At 55.7% G+C, this 18,822-nt stretch overlaps 1 protein-coding gene across 2 annotated transcripts; it reads left to right on the forward strand.

The window, feature by feature from the left end:
- The first annotated feature begins 1,076 nt into the window (after positions 1 to 1,076).
- BRSK1 (BR serine/threonine kinase 1) lies at positions 1,077 to 18,811 on the forward strand. Of its 2 annotated transcripts, XM_045789298.2 has the most exons (19): positions 1,077 to 1,555; positions 3,173 to 3,267; positions 3,369 to 3,454; positions 5,223 to 5,363; positions 8,671 to 8,787; positions 8,868 to 8,901; positions 8,982 to 9,050; positions 11,741 to 11,887; positions 12,307 to 12,338; positions 12,638 to 12,808; positions 13,335 to 13,432; positions 13,612 to 13,771; positions 13,975 to 14,035; positions 14,464 to 14,833; positions 15,235 to 15,283; positions 15,384 to 15,507; positions 16,153 to 16,351; positions 17,657 to 17,746; positions 18,503 to 18,811. In XM_045789298.2, exons 1-19 carry the CDS (start codon positions 1,420 to 1,422, stop codon positions 18,658 to 18,660), a joined length of 2,337 nt encoding a protein of 778 aa, XP_045645254.1. In that variant the 5' UTR covers positions 1,077 to 1,419; the 3' UTR covers positions 18,661 to 18,811. The 2 variants fall into 2 exon arrangements, with proteins under 2 accessions (XP_045645254.1, XP_045645255.1); XM_045789299.2 differs by lacking the exon at positions 1,077 to 1,555 and having other exon boundaries at positions 3,177 to 3,267; positions 3,369 to 3,458; positions 18,503 to 18,810.
- Positions 18,812 to 18,822: the final 11 nt, after the last annotated feature.

Below are 18,822 nucleotides of genomic sequence, written 5' to 3' on the forward strand. Positions count from 1 at the left end.
TGTGGGTGGATATGGATTCCCTGATGCTAGTGGGAAAAGGAGGCCTGGGTGGGCAGGCTTGGAGGCCTGAGGAAGCAGGGATGAGTCTTGGTTCAGCAATTCCCAGATTCTTTCCCTCACTCTGCTTGTCACCCTCTTTCTCTGTCCCCATGTCCCCAGCATGTGCCCTGCACCTGTATGTACACCACCGTTCTTATGAGGTCCCCCCTCGCCATAGCTCTCCCTCTCTGCATCTCTCTGTCTCTCTCCCTCCACCTGTCTATTCTTCCTGCACCCTGATCCCTTTCTATCTCTCTTCCACTTTTCTTTCTGCCCCTCTGTCCTTCTGTCTGTCCGTCTTCTCCCTGTGCCTCACTCACCTCCACATGGTTCCCTCCCTGTCTCTGTCTCTCTGTTCTTCCCCATTTCTCTCCCCCACCTCCCTGTCTCTTTCCCCTCACCTGTGTCTCTCCCCCTGCCTTCTCTCCCCTTCCCCTTCACATCTGCGTTTCTGTACATCTCTCTCCGTCCTTCTGGCTGGCTTTTTCCCTCTTTTTCCCTCCTCTCTGCCACTCCGCGTCCCAACTTTCTCCAGCTGGGGCCCTTCCTACGACTCTTTCCCATCTCCCTGTCTCTGCCTCTCCTGCTCTTCATCCCTTTCTGCTCTCCTGTCCCTGCCCACATCTGCCCGGTTCCCTGCCTTGCGCCAGCGCTGTCTCTGGTTGTCTCCATCTCTCTGGCCAGCTGCCTCTTGTCCCCGTCTCTATGCCAGACTTCCTCTCCCTTTGTGTAGCTCCATCTCGGCCCCGGTCTCTTTGCTCCGCGTCTCTCTCCCTCGCCTTTCCTCCATCCTCTCTCCTCCTGCATCCCTCCATCCCTCCCTGCACCCTCCCACCTCTTCTCCATCCCTCCGGCGCCCAGGCCCGCCCCCTGCCCCCGCTCCCCCTCCCCCCTCCGAAAGGGTTAACTTTGGGGAAGGGCCCGGAGTCCCCGGATGGTGATGTCAGCGTGCCGGAGAGAAAGGACGAGGTGGCGGGGGGAGGCGGAGAGGAGGAGGAGGCGGAGGAGAGAGGGCGCGTGGGGGGGCGGGGGGGACCTCGGCCTGCAGCATCCGCCGGCCCGCACCTCAGACCCCCCCCGGCGGGGGGAGGCGCAGGAAGGGGGGGGCCGGCCAGGGACGGGCTGGGGAGGGGGGGCCGCGCAGCCCCCCCGGGCCATGCTGACTCCCGGGGCCTGACCCCCCCGGGCCAGCCCCCCCTCCCCCAGCTCCGCGGCCCGCCGACTGGGGGGGCCCAGCCCAGCCCCCTGGGGACCCCCGGAGAGGTGGGGGGCAGCCGGGGGGGCCGGGACGGAGCTGTCGCCGGCCCCCACCGGAGGGACGGGGCGACCTGCCGCAGGGGGGGCGGCCGGGGGGCCGGTCGGACCGGGACCAAGGGCACCATGTCGTCCGGGGCCAAGGAGGGGGGCGGGGGCTCCCCCGCCTACCACCTCCCGCACCCACACCCACACCCACCCCAGCACGCCCAATATGTGGGCCCCTATCGGCTGGAGAAGACGCTGGGCAAAGGACAGACAGGTGAGTCAGGGGAGGGGACACCTGGGGTGGGGGCAGGAGAGCTGGGGGGCAGAGGGCGGGACTCGTGGGTATTCTAAGGGCAGGGGCTGATCGCCCAGACCCCGGGGTCCCTCACAGAGAAGGGACTTGGGGTCCAGTCTGCTGGATCCCCAGGATGGAGGGGGCTGGGGCCTTGGGCTTCTGGGGGTAGGTGCGGAGGCCCAAAGCCTCCCGCCTCATGGGGGGCAGAAGTTGGAGGGGCTCCAGGGCCTCGGTGAGGAAGGGAGGCCAGCCTGCAGCAGGGGATCAGACGGCACTGGGAGCTGAGGTCCTTGCTGCAGTATGCCGCGGGATGGGGGTGCACCCTGGGCAGCCGCTTCCCTCTGCACTGCTCTCTGGCTGAGGAGGGCCTCTGGCTCTCCTGGCAGGCTGTCCGGGTGACCAGCAGTGAGGGTAGGGTGATGGGGTCTGCAGCATTCTGCCCCTTCTCCAGCATGCTGGCTCAGTGTGGGGAATAGGAATGGACAGGTGGAAAGGTGGATCCGAGAGTCAAATCTCCCAGGAGTGGCTGTGGAATCAGGGGTCATCCTTTGCTGTTTCTAAGCACTGGCTCCAGCTGTGGCCTCTTTCCTGCCAGGTGGAGGGTGGGTGGGTGTGAAGCTGGACCTGCACACCTGTGTCCTAGGCAGGAGGAGGTCCAGGGGTGAGCCCAGGATCTCTTGTGAAGCTGAGGGCCAGGGCACAAGGGAAGGGGAAAGGCTCAGACCTCAAGATCCTAGTGGTAAGAGTGTGAAGGTGTCACTGACCTGAATTCCTGAGTTATGGGGGAGGAAGGGGCCATGGGCCTGGACTCCTGGGTCTGAGGGAGGAGGGGCTGGGGGCCTGGACTCCAGGATCCGTGGCTTTGGGGCTTACCCTTGGGAAGTGGACATACTCTTGGGGTTTGCATGCTCCCAGCTACAGCTGCTATTAACCGCAAATCAAAAAAGGGGATTAAAAGGTCAGGGTTTAGGAGGAGGCGTAGAGGATGGTCTGGGAAGGGGGCAAACGTGAAAGTACATTCCTTGGGAGACATGGAGTCTCCAGAAGATTGAAGGGCAGAGAATTCAAGGAAGTGATGTGTTGAGAAAGAGAGGTTGAAGGCAGCAGTTGGGGAGACAAAATTATGGAGATACGGTGAGGGAAGATTCTGCGGCGAGATGGACTTGAAGGGGCATGCCAGAAGGACAGAGAATCCGGGTGAGAACCAGGGGTGGCCGTGGAGGTGATGGCAGGTGGAGGCATGGACAATCAGAAGGGACAGAACAGGGGTGCCTGGCTGACTCAGTCAGTGAAGCACACGACTCTTGGTCTCGGGGTCATGAATTTGGCCCTAGTGGGTGTAGAGATTACCTAAAGGGAAAAAAAAAAAGAAGGGACAAAACAGAATGTCTATGTCTATGGGCAACAGGAAGAAGAGAGTGTTTTGTGGGAATGGTAGCTGTCAGAGCCCTCAGCTCAGGTCGGGGTGATTCAGGCCACTGTTAAACAGCCAGTAGGGAAAGGAGGAGGAAAGGGGGGAGTAAGGGGGACTTAGGAGCCAGAGGCTGGGAGAGTGCTCTGGGAGCACACCCCACATTTTCAGTCCTGCCTCCCCAGGGCTGGTTAAACTCGGGGTCCACTGCATCACGGGCCAGAAGGTCGCCATCAAGATCGTGAATCGGGAGAAGCTGTCTGAGTCGGTGCTGATGAAGGTGTGTGTGCACTAGGGGAGGGCATCCCTTTGGGGCCGGGGTGGGGGGGAGCGAGGGAGGCCATGCTGACCTCCATTTCTGTGTCCCCCGCTGACCCCAAGGTGGAGCGGGAGATCGCCATCCTGAAGCTCATTGAACACCCACACGTCCTCAAGCTGCACGATGTCTACGAGAACAAGAAATATTTGTAGGTATTTATAGACACCCAGCCCCCCATGCACCCTCCACCCCAAGTTCCTAGGGTGGGACCTTTCTGGAAACAAGGCCTGGAGGGGCCTGGAGAAACTTAAGCTCCCCTGGCTGGAGCCACTGAAGGGCCAGTCAGTCCCTTCGCTCCTGCACAGAACACCCGCCCACACACACATACGCACACATAATCCTCCTTGTTCCCACACTGACTGGCCTGACGTGGCCTGACGCTAAGGGCCAAATGTGCCCTAGCAACAGGACAGGCAAGCGTCAGCCATCCTGGTGGGGGACAGAGGTCCGTCTGGGCCCGTCTTCCCAGCCCTAGTCCCCCGCCCTACTGCCTGCAGGGAACGCTGTCTACTAGATAATCCAGCGGTCCTCAACCCGATCCAGCTTGCTAAGGGCAGCTCCCCACCCTACTCCCCTTGGCTGAGGCAATGGGGGCTTAACAAAGCCTGAGGCTCCGTGAATCCTGCTTCTTCCTAAACCCACCCCCCTCTGGAGCACTGGGGCTCCCCTCCTCCTCCCACATAACTCTGAGTGCTATGGTGGACACCCCAACAATGGCCTTCTTAGGAGTTCCGAGTCTGTATCTCAAAGTTGATTACCCCCCAGGAACATGGGAGTGCAGTCCAGCTGCCCAGGGCGCAGACAATAGGCCTTTGTCTGGACTCTGGTGACCCAAAGGACAGCTGGGTTGGGCAGCGGGTGTGAGGACAGACCCCTGCCCCCACCACACAGTCCCCAGGATGAACTGACTTCAGTACCCATCAGATGCTGGGGAGGGTTTCCCCAGGCAGGAAGCTGCCTATCCCCAGGTGCTCATGGGAATTGTAGTCCTCAGGCTTTCCCAGGTGTGGCAGCAGGGAGGGTTTTTGTCACCAACTGGTGGAGCTATCACTCCCACTCCTCCACCTAGGTAGGCATAGGGGGGCCCATGGGAGTTTGGACTTCACAGAGGACTATCAGCTTTCCAAGAGCTCCTAGAAATTGAGCTTTTGTTTCCAGGGGCTGATGGGAATCAGAGTTTTAGCCTCCCGGAGCCTGATGGGATTTGGAGTCTTAAGGATCCAGGTGGCTGATGGGAATTAGGAGTCTATGTCCCAAAGGCTTATGGGAGTTGGGAGTTTTTAAACCTCTCAAGAGCTGACGGGACTTGTAGTCCTTTACCTCATGGTCGTTGACTTAGATTGGCGCACACTACAATTGTTATTACCAGGAATTAATGAGAATTTGCGTTTCTGCATCCCTGAGGCTTATAGGAATGAGAGGCTTGGCTTTCCAGAAGCTAATGGGAGTGGGGGAGTGGGAGGTGTCTTTATTTCCCAGGGTCCTGTGAGAATTGAGGTGTTTCTGTCCTCCAGGTGCTAACGGAGTTGTCTTATCTCTTGAAATAACTAGGAGTCAAAGTATTGATACTCCTAAAGTTGCCATGGGGGTCTCTGCTGTCCAGAGCTCAGGGGAATTGAGTTTTGGTTCCCAGAGGCTGATGGGAATTGGAGTCTCTTTTGCTCAGGGACTCATGGGAATTGGAGTCTCCTCCTCCCAGGAACTCTTGGGAATTGTAGTCTCCTCCTCCCAGGGACTCATGGGAATTGGAGTCTCCTCCTCCCAGGAACTCTCAGGAATTGGGATTCTCTGCTTCCAGGGGTCATTGGAATTGAGGTCTTGTGCGGGGATCCAGGGGCTTTTGAAAGAGAGAGACCAGGCTCTTTGGTCCTCCACATGCCCCTTCCAGCCCTCTGCCCCCTCCACATCCTCCCCAGGTACCTGGTTCTGGAGCATGTCTCTGGAGGTGAGCTGTTTGACTACCTGGTAAAGAAGGGGAGACTGACACCCAAGGAAGCCCGGAAGTTCTTTCGCCAGATAGTATCAGCGCTGGACTTCTGCCATAGCTACTCCATCTGGTGAGGGGGCAGCTTGAGGGGAGGCCGGGAGGAGCACTGCCCACAAGGCTGACTGGAAGCCAGTGTGGTGCAGCCCCAAAATAAATCTTTATTCCTTTTTAAAAATTGAGATATAACTCACGTATCATAAAATTCACCCTTTTAAAGTATACAATTCAGTAGTTTTTAGTATAGCCAGTGTTGCGCATTGCTGCTATGTAATTCTGGAACATTTTCCTCACCCCCAAAGTCATCACCTCGGACCCAGGAAGCAGTCACCCCTCCAGCCCCCCTTCCCCCAGCCTCTGACGACCACCAGTCTGCTTTCTGTCTCCATGGATTTGCCTATTCTGGACACTTCATATAAATGGAATCCTACTATATGTGGTAGTCTGTGTCTGGCTTCTTTCACTCAGCAAAACGTTTTCAGGGTTCACCCATGTTGTAGCACGTGTCAGTATTTCCTCCCTTTTTGTGGCTGAATAATACTCCATGGTGTGGCTAGGCCATATCTCGTTTATCCATTCCCCAGTTGATGGACACTTGAGTCGTTTCTCCTTTTCGGCTCTTGTAAATAATATGGACATGGGAACGCTCAAGTACAGGTTTTGTCGTGTACCTGTGTTTTCAATTCTCTGGGGGTGGAACTGTCACGTCATATGGGAACTCTGCTTAACCTTTTGGGGAAATGCCAAACCATTTTCCAAAGCAGCTGTACCCTTCACCATCCCGGCCAGCAGTCCACGAGGGTTCCAATCTTGGTACATCCTTGCCAACACTTGTTATCATTTGACTTTTTGATTATAGCCGTCCTAGTGGGTATGAAGTGGTATCTCATTATTGTGGTTTTGATTTGCATTTCCCTGCTGACTAATGATGTAGAACATCTTTTCATGTGCTTTTCGGCCATTTGTTTATCTTCCTGGGAAAAATGTTCAGATCCTTTGCCCATTTTTTTTTTTTAAGATTTCATTCATTTATATTTGAGAGAGAGAGAGAGAAAGAGCATGAGTGGTGGGGAGGCTCAGAGGGAGAAGCAGACTCCCCACTGAGCAGGGAGCCCGACGTGGGACTTGATCCCAGGACCCTGGGATCATAACCCGAGCCAAAAGCAGACGCTTAACTGACTGAGCCACCCAGGCACCCCCTTTGCCCATTTTTTATGGAGTTGTCTTTTTATTATTGAGTTGTAAGAGTTCTTTGTTCAAGGAACAAGAGATAGCTCTAGGAATAACTCCTAAGAGGTTTTTTTTGTTTTGTTTTGTTTTGTTTTAAGATTTTATTTATTTGTCAGAGAGAGAGAGAGCACAAGCAGGGGGAGCAGCAGGCAGGGGGAGAAGCAGGCTCCCCGCTGAGCAAGGAGCCCCATGCGGGACTCAATCCCAGGACCCTGGGATTACAACCTGAGCCGAAGGCAAATGCCTAACCAACTGAGCCACCCAGGTGCCCTCTAAGAACAAATCTTTTATTAACTCCATATTTTTCAAGTATTTTCTCTCAGTCTGTGACATACTTTTGAGTTTCAATTTTTTTTTAATTTTTTTTTAGATTTTATTTATTTGACAGAGAGAGCGAGAGAGGAAGCACAAGCAAGGGGAGTGTGAGAGGGAGAAGCAGGCTTCCCGCTAAGCAGGGAGCCTGATGTGGGGCTCAATCCCAGGACCCTGGGATCATGACCTGAGCCGGAAGCAGACACTTAACAGCTGAGCCACCCAAGCGCCCAGGTTTTTTTTTAATTTTTTAAAAGTTTTTATTTATGTAATCTCTACCCCCAACGTGGGGCTCAAACTTATGACCCTCAGATCAAGAGTCACAGACTTGGGGTACGTGGGTGGCTCAGTTGCTTAAGTGTCTGGCTGGCTCAGGTCATGATCTAGGGGCACTGGAATCGAGCCCCCAGTGGGGCTCTGCACCCAGCGGGGAGTCTGCTTGTCCCTCTGCCCCTCCCCCCACTGTGATCGGGCGCCCTCTCGCTCTCAAATAAATAAAATTTCTTAAAAAAAGAAAAAAAAAAAGTCGCGTGCTTTTCCGACTGAGCTAGCCAGGCACCCCGCTTTTGTGTTTTTATAGCAATGTCTTGTGAAAAGCAAGTTTTAAATTCTGATGAATTCAAGTTTGTCAATTTTTTTTTTGACAGTTTATGCTTTTTCTGCCCTATCTATAAATCTTTGCCCAGCTCAAAGTCCCTAGGCTTCACCCTACATTTTCTTCCAGAAGTTATATAGTTTTAGCTCTTGCATTTTGGCCTGGGATATATTTCAAATTAATTTTTGTCTGTGACCTGAGGCAAGGGTTGAGGTTCCTTTTTTTTTTTTTTTTAAAGATTTTTTATTTATTTATTCGACAGAGATAGAGACAGCCAGCGAGAGAGGGAACACAAGCAGGGGGAGTGGGAGAGGAAGAAGCAGGCTCATAGCAGAGGAGCCTGATGTGGGGCTCGGTCCCATAACACCGGGATCACGCCCTGAGCTGAAGGCAGAGGCTTAACCGCTGTGCCACCCAGGCGCCCCAAGGTTCCTTTTTTTTTAACACATGACTGTCCATATAAAAGATCGTCCTTTCCTCACTGATTGGCCTTCAGTTCGTCTTTCAGCCTCATTTGTCTGCCTCCTTCCCTCTCTGGGAGGAGATTGGAGCTGGGGTGGGTGTCGGGGTGGAGGGCCTCCGAGGTGGGGATAAAGCTTGGTGATGGAAAGGCAGTCTATTTCAATTGTCCACACCTCCCTATAGACAAGACCCAGTCAAAACCCTGACATTACACGCACTGACCTCTAGGGGGCAACAGTCAACATATTTAACAACAAGTATGACCCAGTTACTGACCACTTCCAACAAAACTGTAGAATCCTCAGGCCCCACCTCCCCCCAGACACCAACCCTTAAAACTTGGAGTTTTGCTCCAGGGGAGAGGGGCCGGTGCCTCTGGGGAGAGACCAGTGACTGGCTTGGGGTGACCATATTCTTTTTATTATTCAGTATAGAAATACTTCAATATTTCAATAGCTCAACATTAGCCCTCCTACCTCAGAATATCTCACTTGGTACCTATTCAAATATTTGTGTATAAAATGGTACACTGTCTGGGGTCTGCTACAAAATAATCCAGTGGAGGAAGGAAAGAGTATGCATGGGGAAGGTTGCCCTGAGCTGATACGGGTGAGGCTGGGGGATGGGTACATGGGGCTTCCTTAGATTCCTCTCACTACTTGGGGGTATGTTTGAAATTGTCTGTAGTAGTTTCCAGAAGTGCCCACCTCTGAGAGATAGCAAACGGGGCCTCGGCCTCCAGGAGGAGGGCAGAAGCCTAAGCCCCATCTCCCTGTCTCAGCCACAGAGACCTGAAGCCCGAGAACCTGCTTTTGGATGAGAAAAACAACATCCGCATCGCAGACTTTGGCATGGCGTCTCTGCAGGTGGGGGACAGCCTCCTGGAGACCAGCTGTGGGTGAGTGGGGGCCCGGCCTCCGTAGTCCCGGGGAGGGGGCGAGAAGCTGGCCAGAGACTCACACCGCCTCTCTCCCACAGGTCCCCCCACTATGCGTGTCCGGAGGTGATTAAGGTGAGTGAGCAGGTGGAGAGGAGGGAGGAGTGGGGGAAGCATGGTGGAGGGACCCTGTCATGGCTGGGCCTTCTTTCCAGGGGGAGAAGTATGACGGCCGCCGGGCAGATATGTGGAGCTGTGGAGTCATTCTCTTTGCCCTGCTTGTGGTAAGGTGCCCCTCACCTCTCCTGCACCATTTTCTAGAACAGTCCTGTCTGGTGGGAGCACAGAACATTAAGTTCCATCCTCCCCTCAGGGGTTGTCTTCCAAATATTTAACTGGTATCAGGAAGGTGGGAGGTATAAACCAAGGGACCAAGATCCTGGAGCACACCCCCCCGCCCCGTGCCCAGGGCTAACCACTGAGTCACAGAACTGTGAGCTAGTCTAAGGTGTCCCAGAAAGGGACGGGGCAGCCAGGAGCCCTTGGATGGCTTGGGACAGTGGCTGTTCTAGGGTGTTTGTTGCAATACGGTAATCACTAGTATAATCAGACGAGGCCTGTCAGCCTGGCTTTTCCCCCAGGGCCTTTGCACCTGCTCTTCTCTGCCTAGAACGCTCTTCCATCCCTACCAGTCCCACTGCTCATCTAGTTCACACCTAGACTTCTCTTTGCTCTCAGTTCTACCCCCAGCCCTCACGAGGACAGACCCTCTGGGGGAGGCTCTGTCCTTCCTGGCAACTATCAGAGTTGCCAGTGTGCATTGAGTTTTGCAGTTCCTTGCGCGGTGTCTCCTTTCCTTCTAAATCCTCAGCTCCCAGAAGTCAGGGCTTTTGTCTTTGTGTATTTTATTCCATTGGCTCATCATCGTGACCCGAGTTGGCACATAGTCAGCCCTCATGAACACGTGTGGCACAAATAAATTGGTGGTTTACTCTGTGCCAGGCACTGGTCCAAGCACGTTACCTCATGTACTTCTCTCGAGAACCCTAGAGACAAGAAGAGACTGGCCCACGGGCACGCTGCTGGACAGTGACAGGGCTGGGATCAGTGGTCTCGTCGCCACTAGCCTATGTGACACTGAGGGGACCGAGGCTGAATGGGTGCGCCTGGGGCTCACAGCCCCCCCAGGGAAGATGGGGGACACCTGAGGGGCGGGCTCAAACACTGCAGGCCTCAGCCCTTCTGCAGCCCATCCAGTCGCGTTCAAACCCCTGCTCCACCCCCCTGAGCAAGCAAGTCACTCTCCCTCTCCGGCCCTTTTCCTCATCTGCCCAGTCGGGGGAGTTAGGGTACCTGGAGTCGCGAGCGTTTCCATAGACTGTCCCCGTCAGCCTTTCGAGCGGTGCTCCATTAGTGGCAGTACTTCGTTGCTGTTATTACAGCTGACCCTCGTAAGTGACGGATTCCGTATCTGAGAAGGGGCACGCTCACTGGAGTTTATCTGTAACTTCAGAATCATCACCACTCTGTTTTCGAGGTCGTTCTCAGATGTGCGCAGAGCAGAGGGAAAGTTGAGTCCCCATCACGCGTGTCCCAGCTGAGGTGGCGAAGGCGACCCTCTGCTTTTTTAATTCTTTCCCCCTTGTTTTAGTTCATCTTGTAAACAAGTGTGTTTTTTGCGGTCTACTGAGTGCCACGCTTTTTGTTCTCTTGCGCGGTTTGGTGGTGATTTTAAACGATCCCGCGGCGGAGCACTGAAGTGCCCTCGTGTGTTCCTAAGGGCAGGAAGGTTGTTTTGTCCGTCACAGAGGACATACTTGTGTTAGATAAGCTTCTTCGCGCGCGACTTACAACGCTGTTGCCACGCGTTCAGTGGTAACGGGTCAACCGTATACGAAACGACATCTGTCTTAGCTTGGGCTCCCGTAACAAAGGTAGCCCTGGCGGCGTGAACACCACTGACTTCTCACTGATCTGGAGGCTGGGAGTGCAGGACCCAGGTGCCAGGCAAACGGCAAACGCATGGCCACATCGCATGAGACAGACAAGCAGAAGTCCCATCCAGGCTTCCCAGCCCTAGACCAGCATTGCGGGGTGCCCCTCTCCCCTCTCCCACACACCTTGCATACTCTGTCCAGAGGCCTCTGACACCAGGGCAACACCTGGAAAAGCCCTCAGAGGCTCATGCTCTCACCCCTGCAAGTCTTCATCCAGCACCGTCTTCTCCGAGATCTCTTCCCCAACTCCCTTGCTAGACCCGGCTCCCCTCTCGCGCTACCTGCTTGTTCTGCCCTGTATTTCCTCATCACACGCCCTCCCACCTCATTCCATTACGCCCTCCCACCTCATTCCATGTGTCCCTTTGTTGTTTGCTCTCCCCACGACTCATTCAACAACTGCTGCTTATTCATCCGTGCGTGCCAGGCACTGTTCTAGACAAACCTCCGTGGGGCCAGGGACCTGGTGGTGACCCCTGCTCCAGCCCTTGCGGCCAGATCAGAACCTGGGAGACACCAGGGGTGCCTGCATCATGACATAGCTGCTAAAGTTCGTTCACTCATTGGGGTCTCGCAATCTAGGGTTGTGAGCTGTACAAAGACGAGGGCTTGTTTTGTCCATTAGAGATCCCTGACCCAAAATGGATGCTCACCTTTTGTTGAACGAATGCATGAGGATTACCTCTCCTAAAACTGGTCTGGGGAGAAACCTGTTTTTAAGATGCAGCCTTTTAAGCCCTGGGGCCTGACTTGTCCGTTGCCAAATCCCTGCTCTGCCACTTACGAGCTCAGAGGCCTTGGGCAAATTGCTGGACTGCTCCATGCCTCAGTTTCCCCATCTGTAAAGTGGGATAATAATAGTCCCCTGCCTCGCAGTGCTTGTGGTAAGGACTAAATGTGTCAATTTCTCAAGCACTTAGGCTCTCGCCTGATATATCCTAAGCTCTATGTAAGGGGTCCTGTTATTTCTCACTCAGGGGGCTCTGCCCTTTGATGATGACAATCTCCGCCAGCTGCTGGAGAAGGTGAAACGGGGCGTCTTCCACATGCCCCACTTCATCCCTCCAGACTGCCAGAGTCTCCTGAGAGGGATGATCGAAGTGGAGCCTGAGAAAAGGCTCAGTGTGAGTTGGGGGGGAGCGGTGGGTCATGAGGACAGAATCCCTAGGGGGGCGCATAAGGATGGATTTCCAGGACCTGCCTGTCAGTCCCCCGGGTGATGGCTGGGGGCGGGGGGGGGGGGGTACTGAATGAGCCGCAGCCCAGCGTCTGCAAAATCTACCACTCCAAACTGGGGAGAACCCCCACAGCAGGACGGGTGCCACTGTGCATGCAGGCAATGTCCCAGGCCTGTCCACAGTAGTCACGGGTGGAGGCACTTAGTCGCCACTAGGGGAAGACCTAAGCTGTCATCCCGCCCCTGGTGGAGAGGAGGGGGCACTGTTAGGGACCCCCAAGGCCACCTCATCAACTTTCCTTGCGGCCTACTGTGTTCCTACGACCTCATTTCTGCTTCTCTCCCACCCACCCTCCCTCCGCACAGCTGGAGCAAATTCAGAAACATCCCTGGTACCTGTGAGTATGGGACAACTGAGCACCTGGCTCCCTGGGGGAGAAAGGGGGGGGGGCAAGTATCCAGGGTCCCCAGCAAGAGAAGCAGCTAGAGGGTGGGATACCAAGGTTCCTCAATGAGGAGGGGCTAAGGACTCGGATTTCTGGGTCCTAGGGGAGGAGGACACAGGCAGAGCAGGGGCTGGGAGCTGGGACTCCTGGGTTCCCAAGAGCAGGCTGGGGCCCAGGACACCTGCGTCTCGGGTGGAGAGGGCTCGAATCCCGGACTCCCAGTCCCCTGTAACGTTTCTTCCCCTCCCCAGGGGCGGGAAACACGAGCCGGACCCTTGCCTGGAGCCAGCCCCAGGCCGCCGGGTGGCCATGCGGAGCCTGCCATCGAACGGAGAGCTGGACCCTGACGTCCTGGAGAGCATGGCTTCGCTGGGCTGCTTCAGGGACCGCGAGCGCCTGCACCGCGAGCTGCGCAGCGAGGAGTAAGGCCCCCCCTGCCCCACCATGCCCCTGCGGCCCACGGCCCACAAGCCGCCGCAGCGCCCCAGCACGCCGGCGGAGGGCGCACGCACGCCCCGCGCACGCGCAGACTCCCTGGGGCGTGGCGCCCAGGCCGCTAGATGGGGCGTGGCTTAAAGTTCCCACGTGGAGCTGTTCCCAGAGGAACCACGAGGGGGCGGTAGGAAAAGTGGAAAAAAGACAAGATGCTGAAAATTATCTGTAGGTGCTGAGACAGACTTAGTGCCCACGTAGTGCTTACAAATAGAAAGTGCTCAGTTATTAGGTATTGTTATGACTACTATTATTACGGCTGAGTAAAGCAAGGATCAGATGTGCACCGACACACAAAATCCCACCATGTTGATGCCCAGGAAGATGGACCCATGGACAGAGATACCCCGTGTACCAAGCCCCTGAGAGCCACAGCTGCAGGGAGGGGATGAGACCTCTGGAACCCGACCCCCGACCCCAATCGTCTCCTACCCCCTCCCTCCCCTTCCCCATCAGGGAGAACCAGGAAAAGATGATATATTATCTGCTTTTGGATCGGAAGGAGCGGTATCCCAGCTGTGAGGACCAGGACCTGCCTCCCCGGAATGATGTCGGTGAGAAGGCAGGCCTGGGAGTCCAGACCCCGGCTTCGGAGGGAGGAAGGGGCTGCAAGCTTAGCTTCTGGGTTGAGACCTCCTGACTCGCTCTGGGCCTTCGTTTCCCCCTGGGTATGAGTGCCCTGTACAGCTGGGCGCAGACGGCTTCTGACTGGGTTGCAACTCTCCACCCTCAGATCCGCCTCGGAAACGTGTGGATTCCCCAATGCTGAGCCGTCACGGGAAGCGGCGGCCAGAGAGGAAGTCCATGGAAGTTCTGAGCATCACGGATGCCGGGGGCGGCGGCTCCCCAGTGCCCACCCGACGGGCCCTGGAGATGGCCCAGCACAGTCAGAGGTGGGAGCCCCCGCCGCTCCCGCGGACCCACAGCTGTGGGTGGGGAGGGGGTTCACGGTTCTAGCCCCAGCTCCAACTCAGTGGCCCCTCTCTGGGCCTCAAGTCCTCATCTCAAAAGAGTGTGGAAGGGAGAGGACATCTGAGCCTTGAGAAACCCACACACCTGGTTAAAAAAAAAAAAAAAAAATCTCTCCTGGAAACAGATCCCGTAGTGTCAGTGGAGCCTCCACCGGTCTGTCCTCCAGCCCTCTCAGCAGCCCAAGGGTAAGCCCCGATTCATTACGAAGGGGTAACCTGGAGCAAAGACTGAACAGCAGAAACTACAATTCTCATGAAGTCTTGAGGCATTGCCTCTCTGTCGCTAAAGGGCCCCCAATCCCACATAGGTATTTTAGTGCATTGGGCATTTCCACTTCCCATAGGATTGGGCTTTTAGTGTCTGTCAAGGGCTCGTTTATTCGCTTAACAAAAGCTAATCGAGCGCCTACTGTGTACCAGTCACTGTGCTATAGCAGTGAGCATGATAGAAAAAGTCTCTGTCCCCCTAACAATGTGGGTTGGGAGGAGGAAATAATTGGACTACAAGTTCCAGCATGCATCGGGACCCACCTCTGTGAGTATGTGCGACTGGGGTTCCTAGAGACTCCTGGGAGTTGTAGTCCGATATCGCACCCTTCTCCACTCTTCCACAGAGTCCTGTCTTTTCCTTCTCACCCGAGCCCGGGGCCGGAGATGAGGCTCGGGCCGGGGGCTCCCCGACTTCCAAAACGCAGACGCTGCCTTCTCGAGGCCCCAGGGGTGGGGGCGCCGGGGAGCAGCCCCCTCCCCCCAGTGCCCGCTCCACGCCCCTGCCTGGCCCCCCAGGCTCCCCGCGCTCCTCTGGGGGCACCCCCTTGCATTCCCCCCTGCACACGCCCCGAGCCAGCCCTACCGGGACGCCGGGAACAACACCACCCCCAAGCCCCGGTGGTGGCGTCGGGGGAGCCGCCTGGAGGAGTCGTCTCAACTCCATCCGCAACAGCTTCCTGGGCTCCCCTCGCTTTCACCGGCGCAAGATGCAGGGTACGGGGTCCCTGAGGGTGCAGGGGCTGGGGGCCTGGATTTCCACGTCCTGTGAGAAGATGGGGTTGGGAGTAGAAATTCAGGTGTTGGGGAGAGGGGGTGTGGCTTCCAGCTCTGGAGGAGGGGCCTCTCTGAAGGACACGTCCCTTCAGTGCCCTGGCTCATCTTCCCATTGGCTCGTGGCTAGCAAGTTCCACCCTCGGAGGGCGTGGCCTAACGGGTAGGCTAGCATCCCCAGAAGGACCACCAGGCAGCATGCCATTTGGGGTTTAGCTGCTGGGGGGGTGAATGGGCACTGGGATCTGGAACCTCTCGTTGGAGGGGACTGCTGGCCCGTGTGTTGGACCACAGAATGATGGGCAAGTGTTGACCATACTCTCCCTTCCCTCACCGCCCCCCAGTCCCCACTGCTGAGGAGATGTCCAGTTTGACGCCAGAGTCCTCTCCAGAGTGAGTCTGACAGGGAAGGGAAGGGAAGTGAGAGGATGGAGGGAGGGATTTATTCCCTGAGCCCCATCCCGATCTACCTCCAACCATCCCTTTCACTCAGGTTGGCAAAACGCTCCTGGTTTGGGAACTTCATCTCCTTGGACAAAGAAGAACAAATATTCCTTGTGCTAAAGGACAAACCTCTCAGCAGCATCAAAGCGGACATCGTCCATGCCTTCCTGTCGGTGAGCGGCCTGGGTCTTAATGTGTCCCAGCCAGCAGAGGACTACAAATCCCAGAACCCCCTGGGGTCGGCCGCTTCACTCTGGGCTGACTTCCTCCTGAGGCTCATGGGATCTGTAGTTTTCCGTTCAGAATTGGGTTGGGTCACTGTAGGGGCAGGGAGGTGGAGAGGTTTACTGTACCCTGGGGCCTGGAGGTAGTGCAAAGGACAACTCCATAGAGTATTGGTGAGTTGCCATTCCCCAACCACGAGGTCTGAGATTAGCAGAGGGAACCACTTTTTCCATTGGACCCCTCTGGTTCTTTGCTCTAGGAGCTAGGGGACTTACAGGTTTTGAGACAGATAAGGCAATGCTTGTGGAGTCCGTGAAGTTTGTGTCATGTGATTCTGGAGCCTGGGGCTGATACCTAGATGTGAGAGTCTCTGTTAGGTTCAGCCATTCCTCTGATACCCTGTTTGTAGTTGGACAAGAAAACTACAAGTCCCAGCAGGCAGTGGGGCTCCCAATGGCTTTTCTGTTATTCTTTCCCCCGGTGGCTGATGGAACTTGTAGTTCCTTGAGTGGAGGTAGTCATGGGGTGGTTATCCGTGCCCTGGAATCAGGTCACTGGAATCACCCCCTTCTTTTGTCCCCCACCTGTCTCAGATCCCCAGCCTGAGTCACAGTGTGCTGTCACAGACCAGCTTCAGGGCCGAGTACAAGGCCAGTGGCGGCCCATCCGTCTTCCAGAAGCCCGTCCGATTCCAGGTGGACATCAGCTCCTCAGAGGGTCCAGAGCCTTCCCCACGACGGGATGGCAGTGGTGGTGGTGGCATCTACTCTGTCACCTTTACGCTCATCTCCGGTAAGCTTCCCTAAGCTAGAGACTGCCTTCAACCTGGTGTGTGGGATGTTCAAGACAGTTGAGCTAGGATAGTGGCCCAAGAGGGCAGCAAGAGGGAGGAGGAGATGGTACCCAGCTAGTGCTGACTGCATGAGCCCCTTCCTCATTCAGACCCCTGCATTCTGTCCTTCCCCCTTTTCTCATTGACACCTCATGGACATTTTTTTTTTTTTTAAGATTTTATTTATTTGCGAGTGGGGCAGGCACAAATCGGGGGGAAGGGATAGAGGGAGAAGTAGGCCCCCGCTGAACAGGGAGCCCGATAAGGGGCTCGATCCCAGGACCCTGGGATCATGACCTGAGCCGAAGGCAGACGCTTAATGGACTAAGCCACCCAGGCGCCCCTTCACGGACATTTATGATGTTCCAGGTGCTTTACATGCACTGTTTTATTGAAGCTTCCCAGCAGCCTTTGAGGTATTAGTGCTAACCCACTTTACAGAGGAGAAAACAGAGTCCTGTTGAGGTAAATTGACTTGACAGAGTCACATTGCAAACCATGACAGAGCTGGGCTCAACCTAGCCCTGCTGACCTTGAAGTGTGAGCTCCCTTCCTACTTTGTTAAGACTGTACGGCAGGAGACCAAAGATGTGGCTCACTGCTGTTCAATGTCATTCCTGCACCCAGAGCAGACATCACCAGTTGATCACAGCAATTCTTCCTGCTGAGCTCAGCTGTAGCCTCAGAAACTGCAGGCAGCCATGACCAATCAAGAGTTGGCACCAGAGATGAAAACCACAATGTCTTGCTTCCAATTCAGCTTGGTTCCTGAGCCCTGATGACAAGAGCTTGAATAACAAGAGATGCTTCTGTTTGCTACCCTTGTTAGCAGTCTTAGTATGTCACAGTTGGGAGATGGGCTTGCTCCCAGAGTTTCTAAACGAGGCTGCCACAATGTTACATCACGAAAATGAATTACAGCACTATTTATTTGCCCCTTTCCCTTAAAGACTAATTGCAGGAATTCCTCGATTTTAAGATTTTTTTTTTTTACTTCCTGATTATTTTTCTTATATTCCTGGCTCTTCTTGTCCTCCGCTAGAAACTAACGATACAACCTATTTTAAATAGAAAGCCACACCCATCATCATTTTAACTCCAGTCTTTCTTAGCTGCCCATCTGCAAACGGTGGGTTTATGCCTGGCCCCAACACAGGGCAAGAAATTGAGACCAAGAGGAGGAGAGTGCTTTGCTGGGTTCCACAGGGTGGGAGGGCCTTCCCTGTCCCTGTCCCCAAGTCAGTGCGTCTCCGTATCCCCTCCAGGTCCCAGCCGTCGGTTCAAGCGAGTTGTGGAGACCATCCAGGCCCAGCTGCTGAGCACTCACGACCAGCCCTCCGTGCAGGCCCTGGCAGGTGGGAGGCAGCCGCCCAAGGCCATGTGTCCCTCTTTTATGCTGTGGGCTGGAAGGGAGACCTCCTGCTGAGCAAGTGCCCCAGGGCTTTGGTCTGTGGCCAGGATCACAGGTTCTCAGAGAGGCTGGGGCATGAGCTCCATCCGGGACGCGCCATCCTGACCTGAGAAGTCCTCGTGGCTAGGGAGGGCACCTCCAGGGATCCCTAAGAGGATGACTAGTCTGTGTCCAGGTTGTGTAACTTCCTGTTAACAAAAGTTCTGGAACGGTGTTCTGGAGAAGGGCAATCAACCATCCGGGTTTGTTCAGATCCCCCAAACAACCCCCTGTAGGCTCCCCTGCGCCCTGTTGCTAAGGTGCGTTTCCCCTAACAACCAGGGTAGCGGAAGGCAAGGGACCTCTGGCTGCAATCTGGGGACTCGAGTGTGATCTCCTGCTGTGACAGGCTGTCCCTTAGTGAATAGTGTCATAGCCAGAGTCTGTGAGAATGCCCCCTAGAGTGGGGCCTCTGGGTCTCATTGGGACTAACTTGGCCCAGTTTCCAAAGCCACAGGGGCTGGAGGGGCCCAGGATGCATGACCTGCTGTCCTGGGGTTGCCAGGTCTGGTTGCACATGGGTGTCCTCCTGGCAGCTGTCCCCCCAGGCTTCTGGCCCTGCGATGGGGGCCCCTGGCCTCACCACGATGTTGCTGGAACGTGTTCCTTGGGGTTCGGCAGCCTTGACTTTCCTAAGGCCACAGTGCTTCCTCCTCCACAGATGAGAAGAACGGGGCCCAGACTCGGCCGGCTGGCACCCCACCCAGAAGCCTGCAGCCCCCACCTGGCCGCCCAGACCCAGAGCTGACCAGCTCTCCCCGCCGAGGCCCCGCTAAGGACAAGAAGCTCCTGGCCACCAACGGGACCCCTCTGCCCTGACCCCAGGGGGCCGGGGAAGGAGGGGAGCCCCCTCCACCCCCCTTCCCTGCCCCCCAACTGTGAATCTGTAAATAGGGCCCAAGGAGTATGTAGGGAGGGGAGAGACACAACAAACCCGGCCTTGCCCTGCAGGGATGGGGCTCAGGGGGCCGTGCCCAATTG

The sequence above is a fragment of the Ursus americanus genome, chromosome 21 (assembly GCF_024610735.1).
Source record: "Ursus americanus isolate L20-20 chromosome 21, mUrsAme1.1.p, whole genome shotgun sequence".
NCBI lineage: Eukaryota > Metazoa > Chordata > Mammalia > Carnivora > Ursidae > Ursus > Ursus americanus.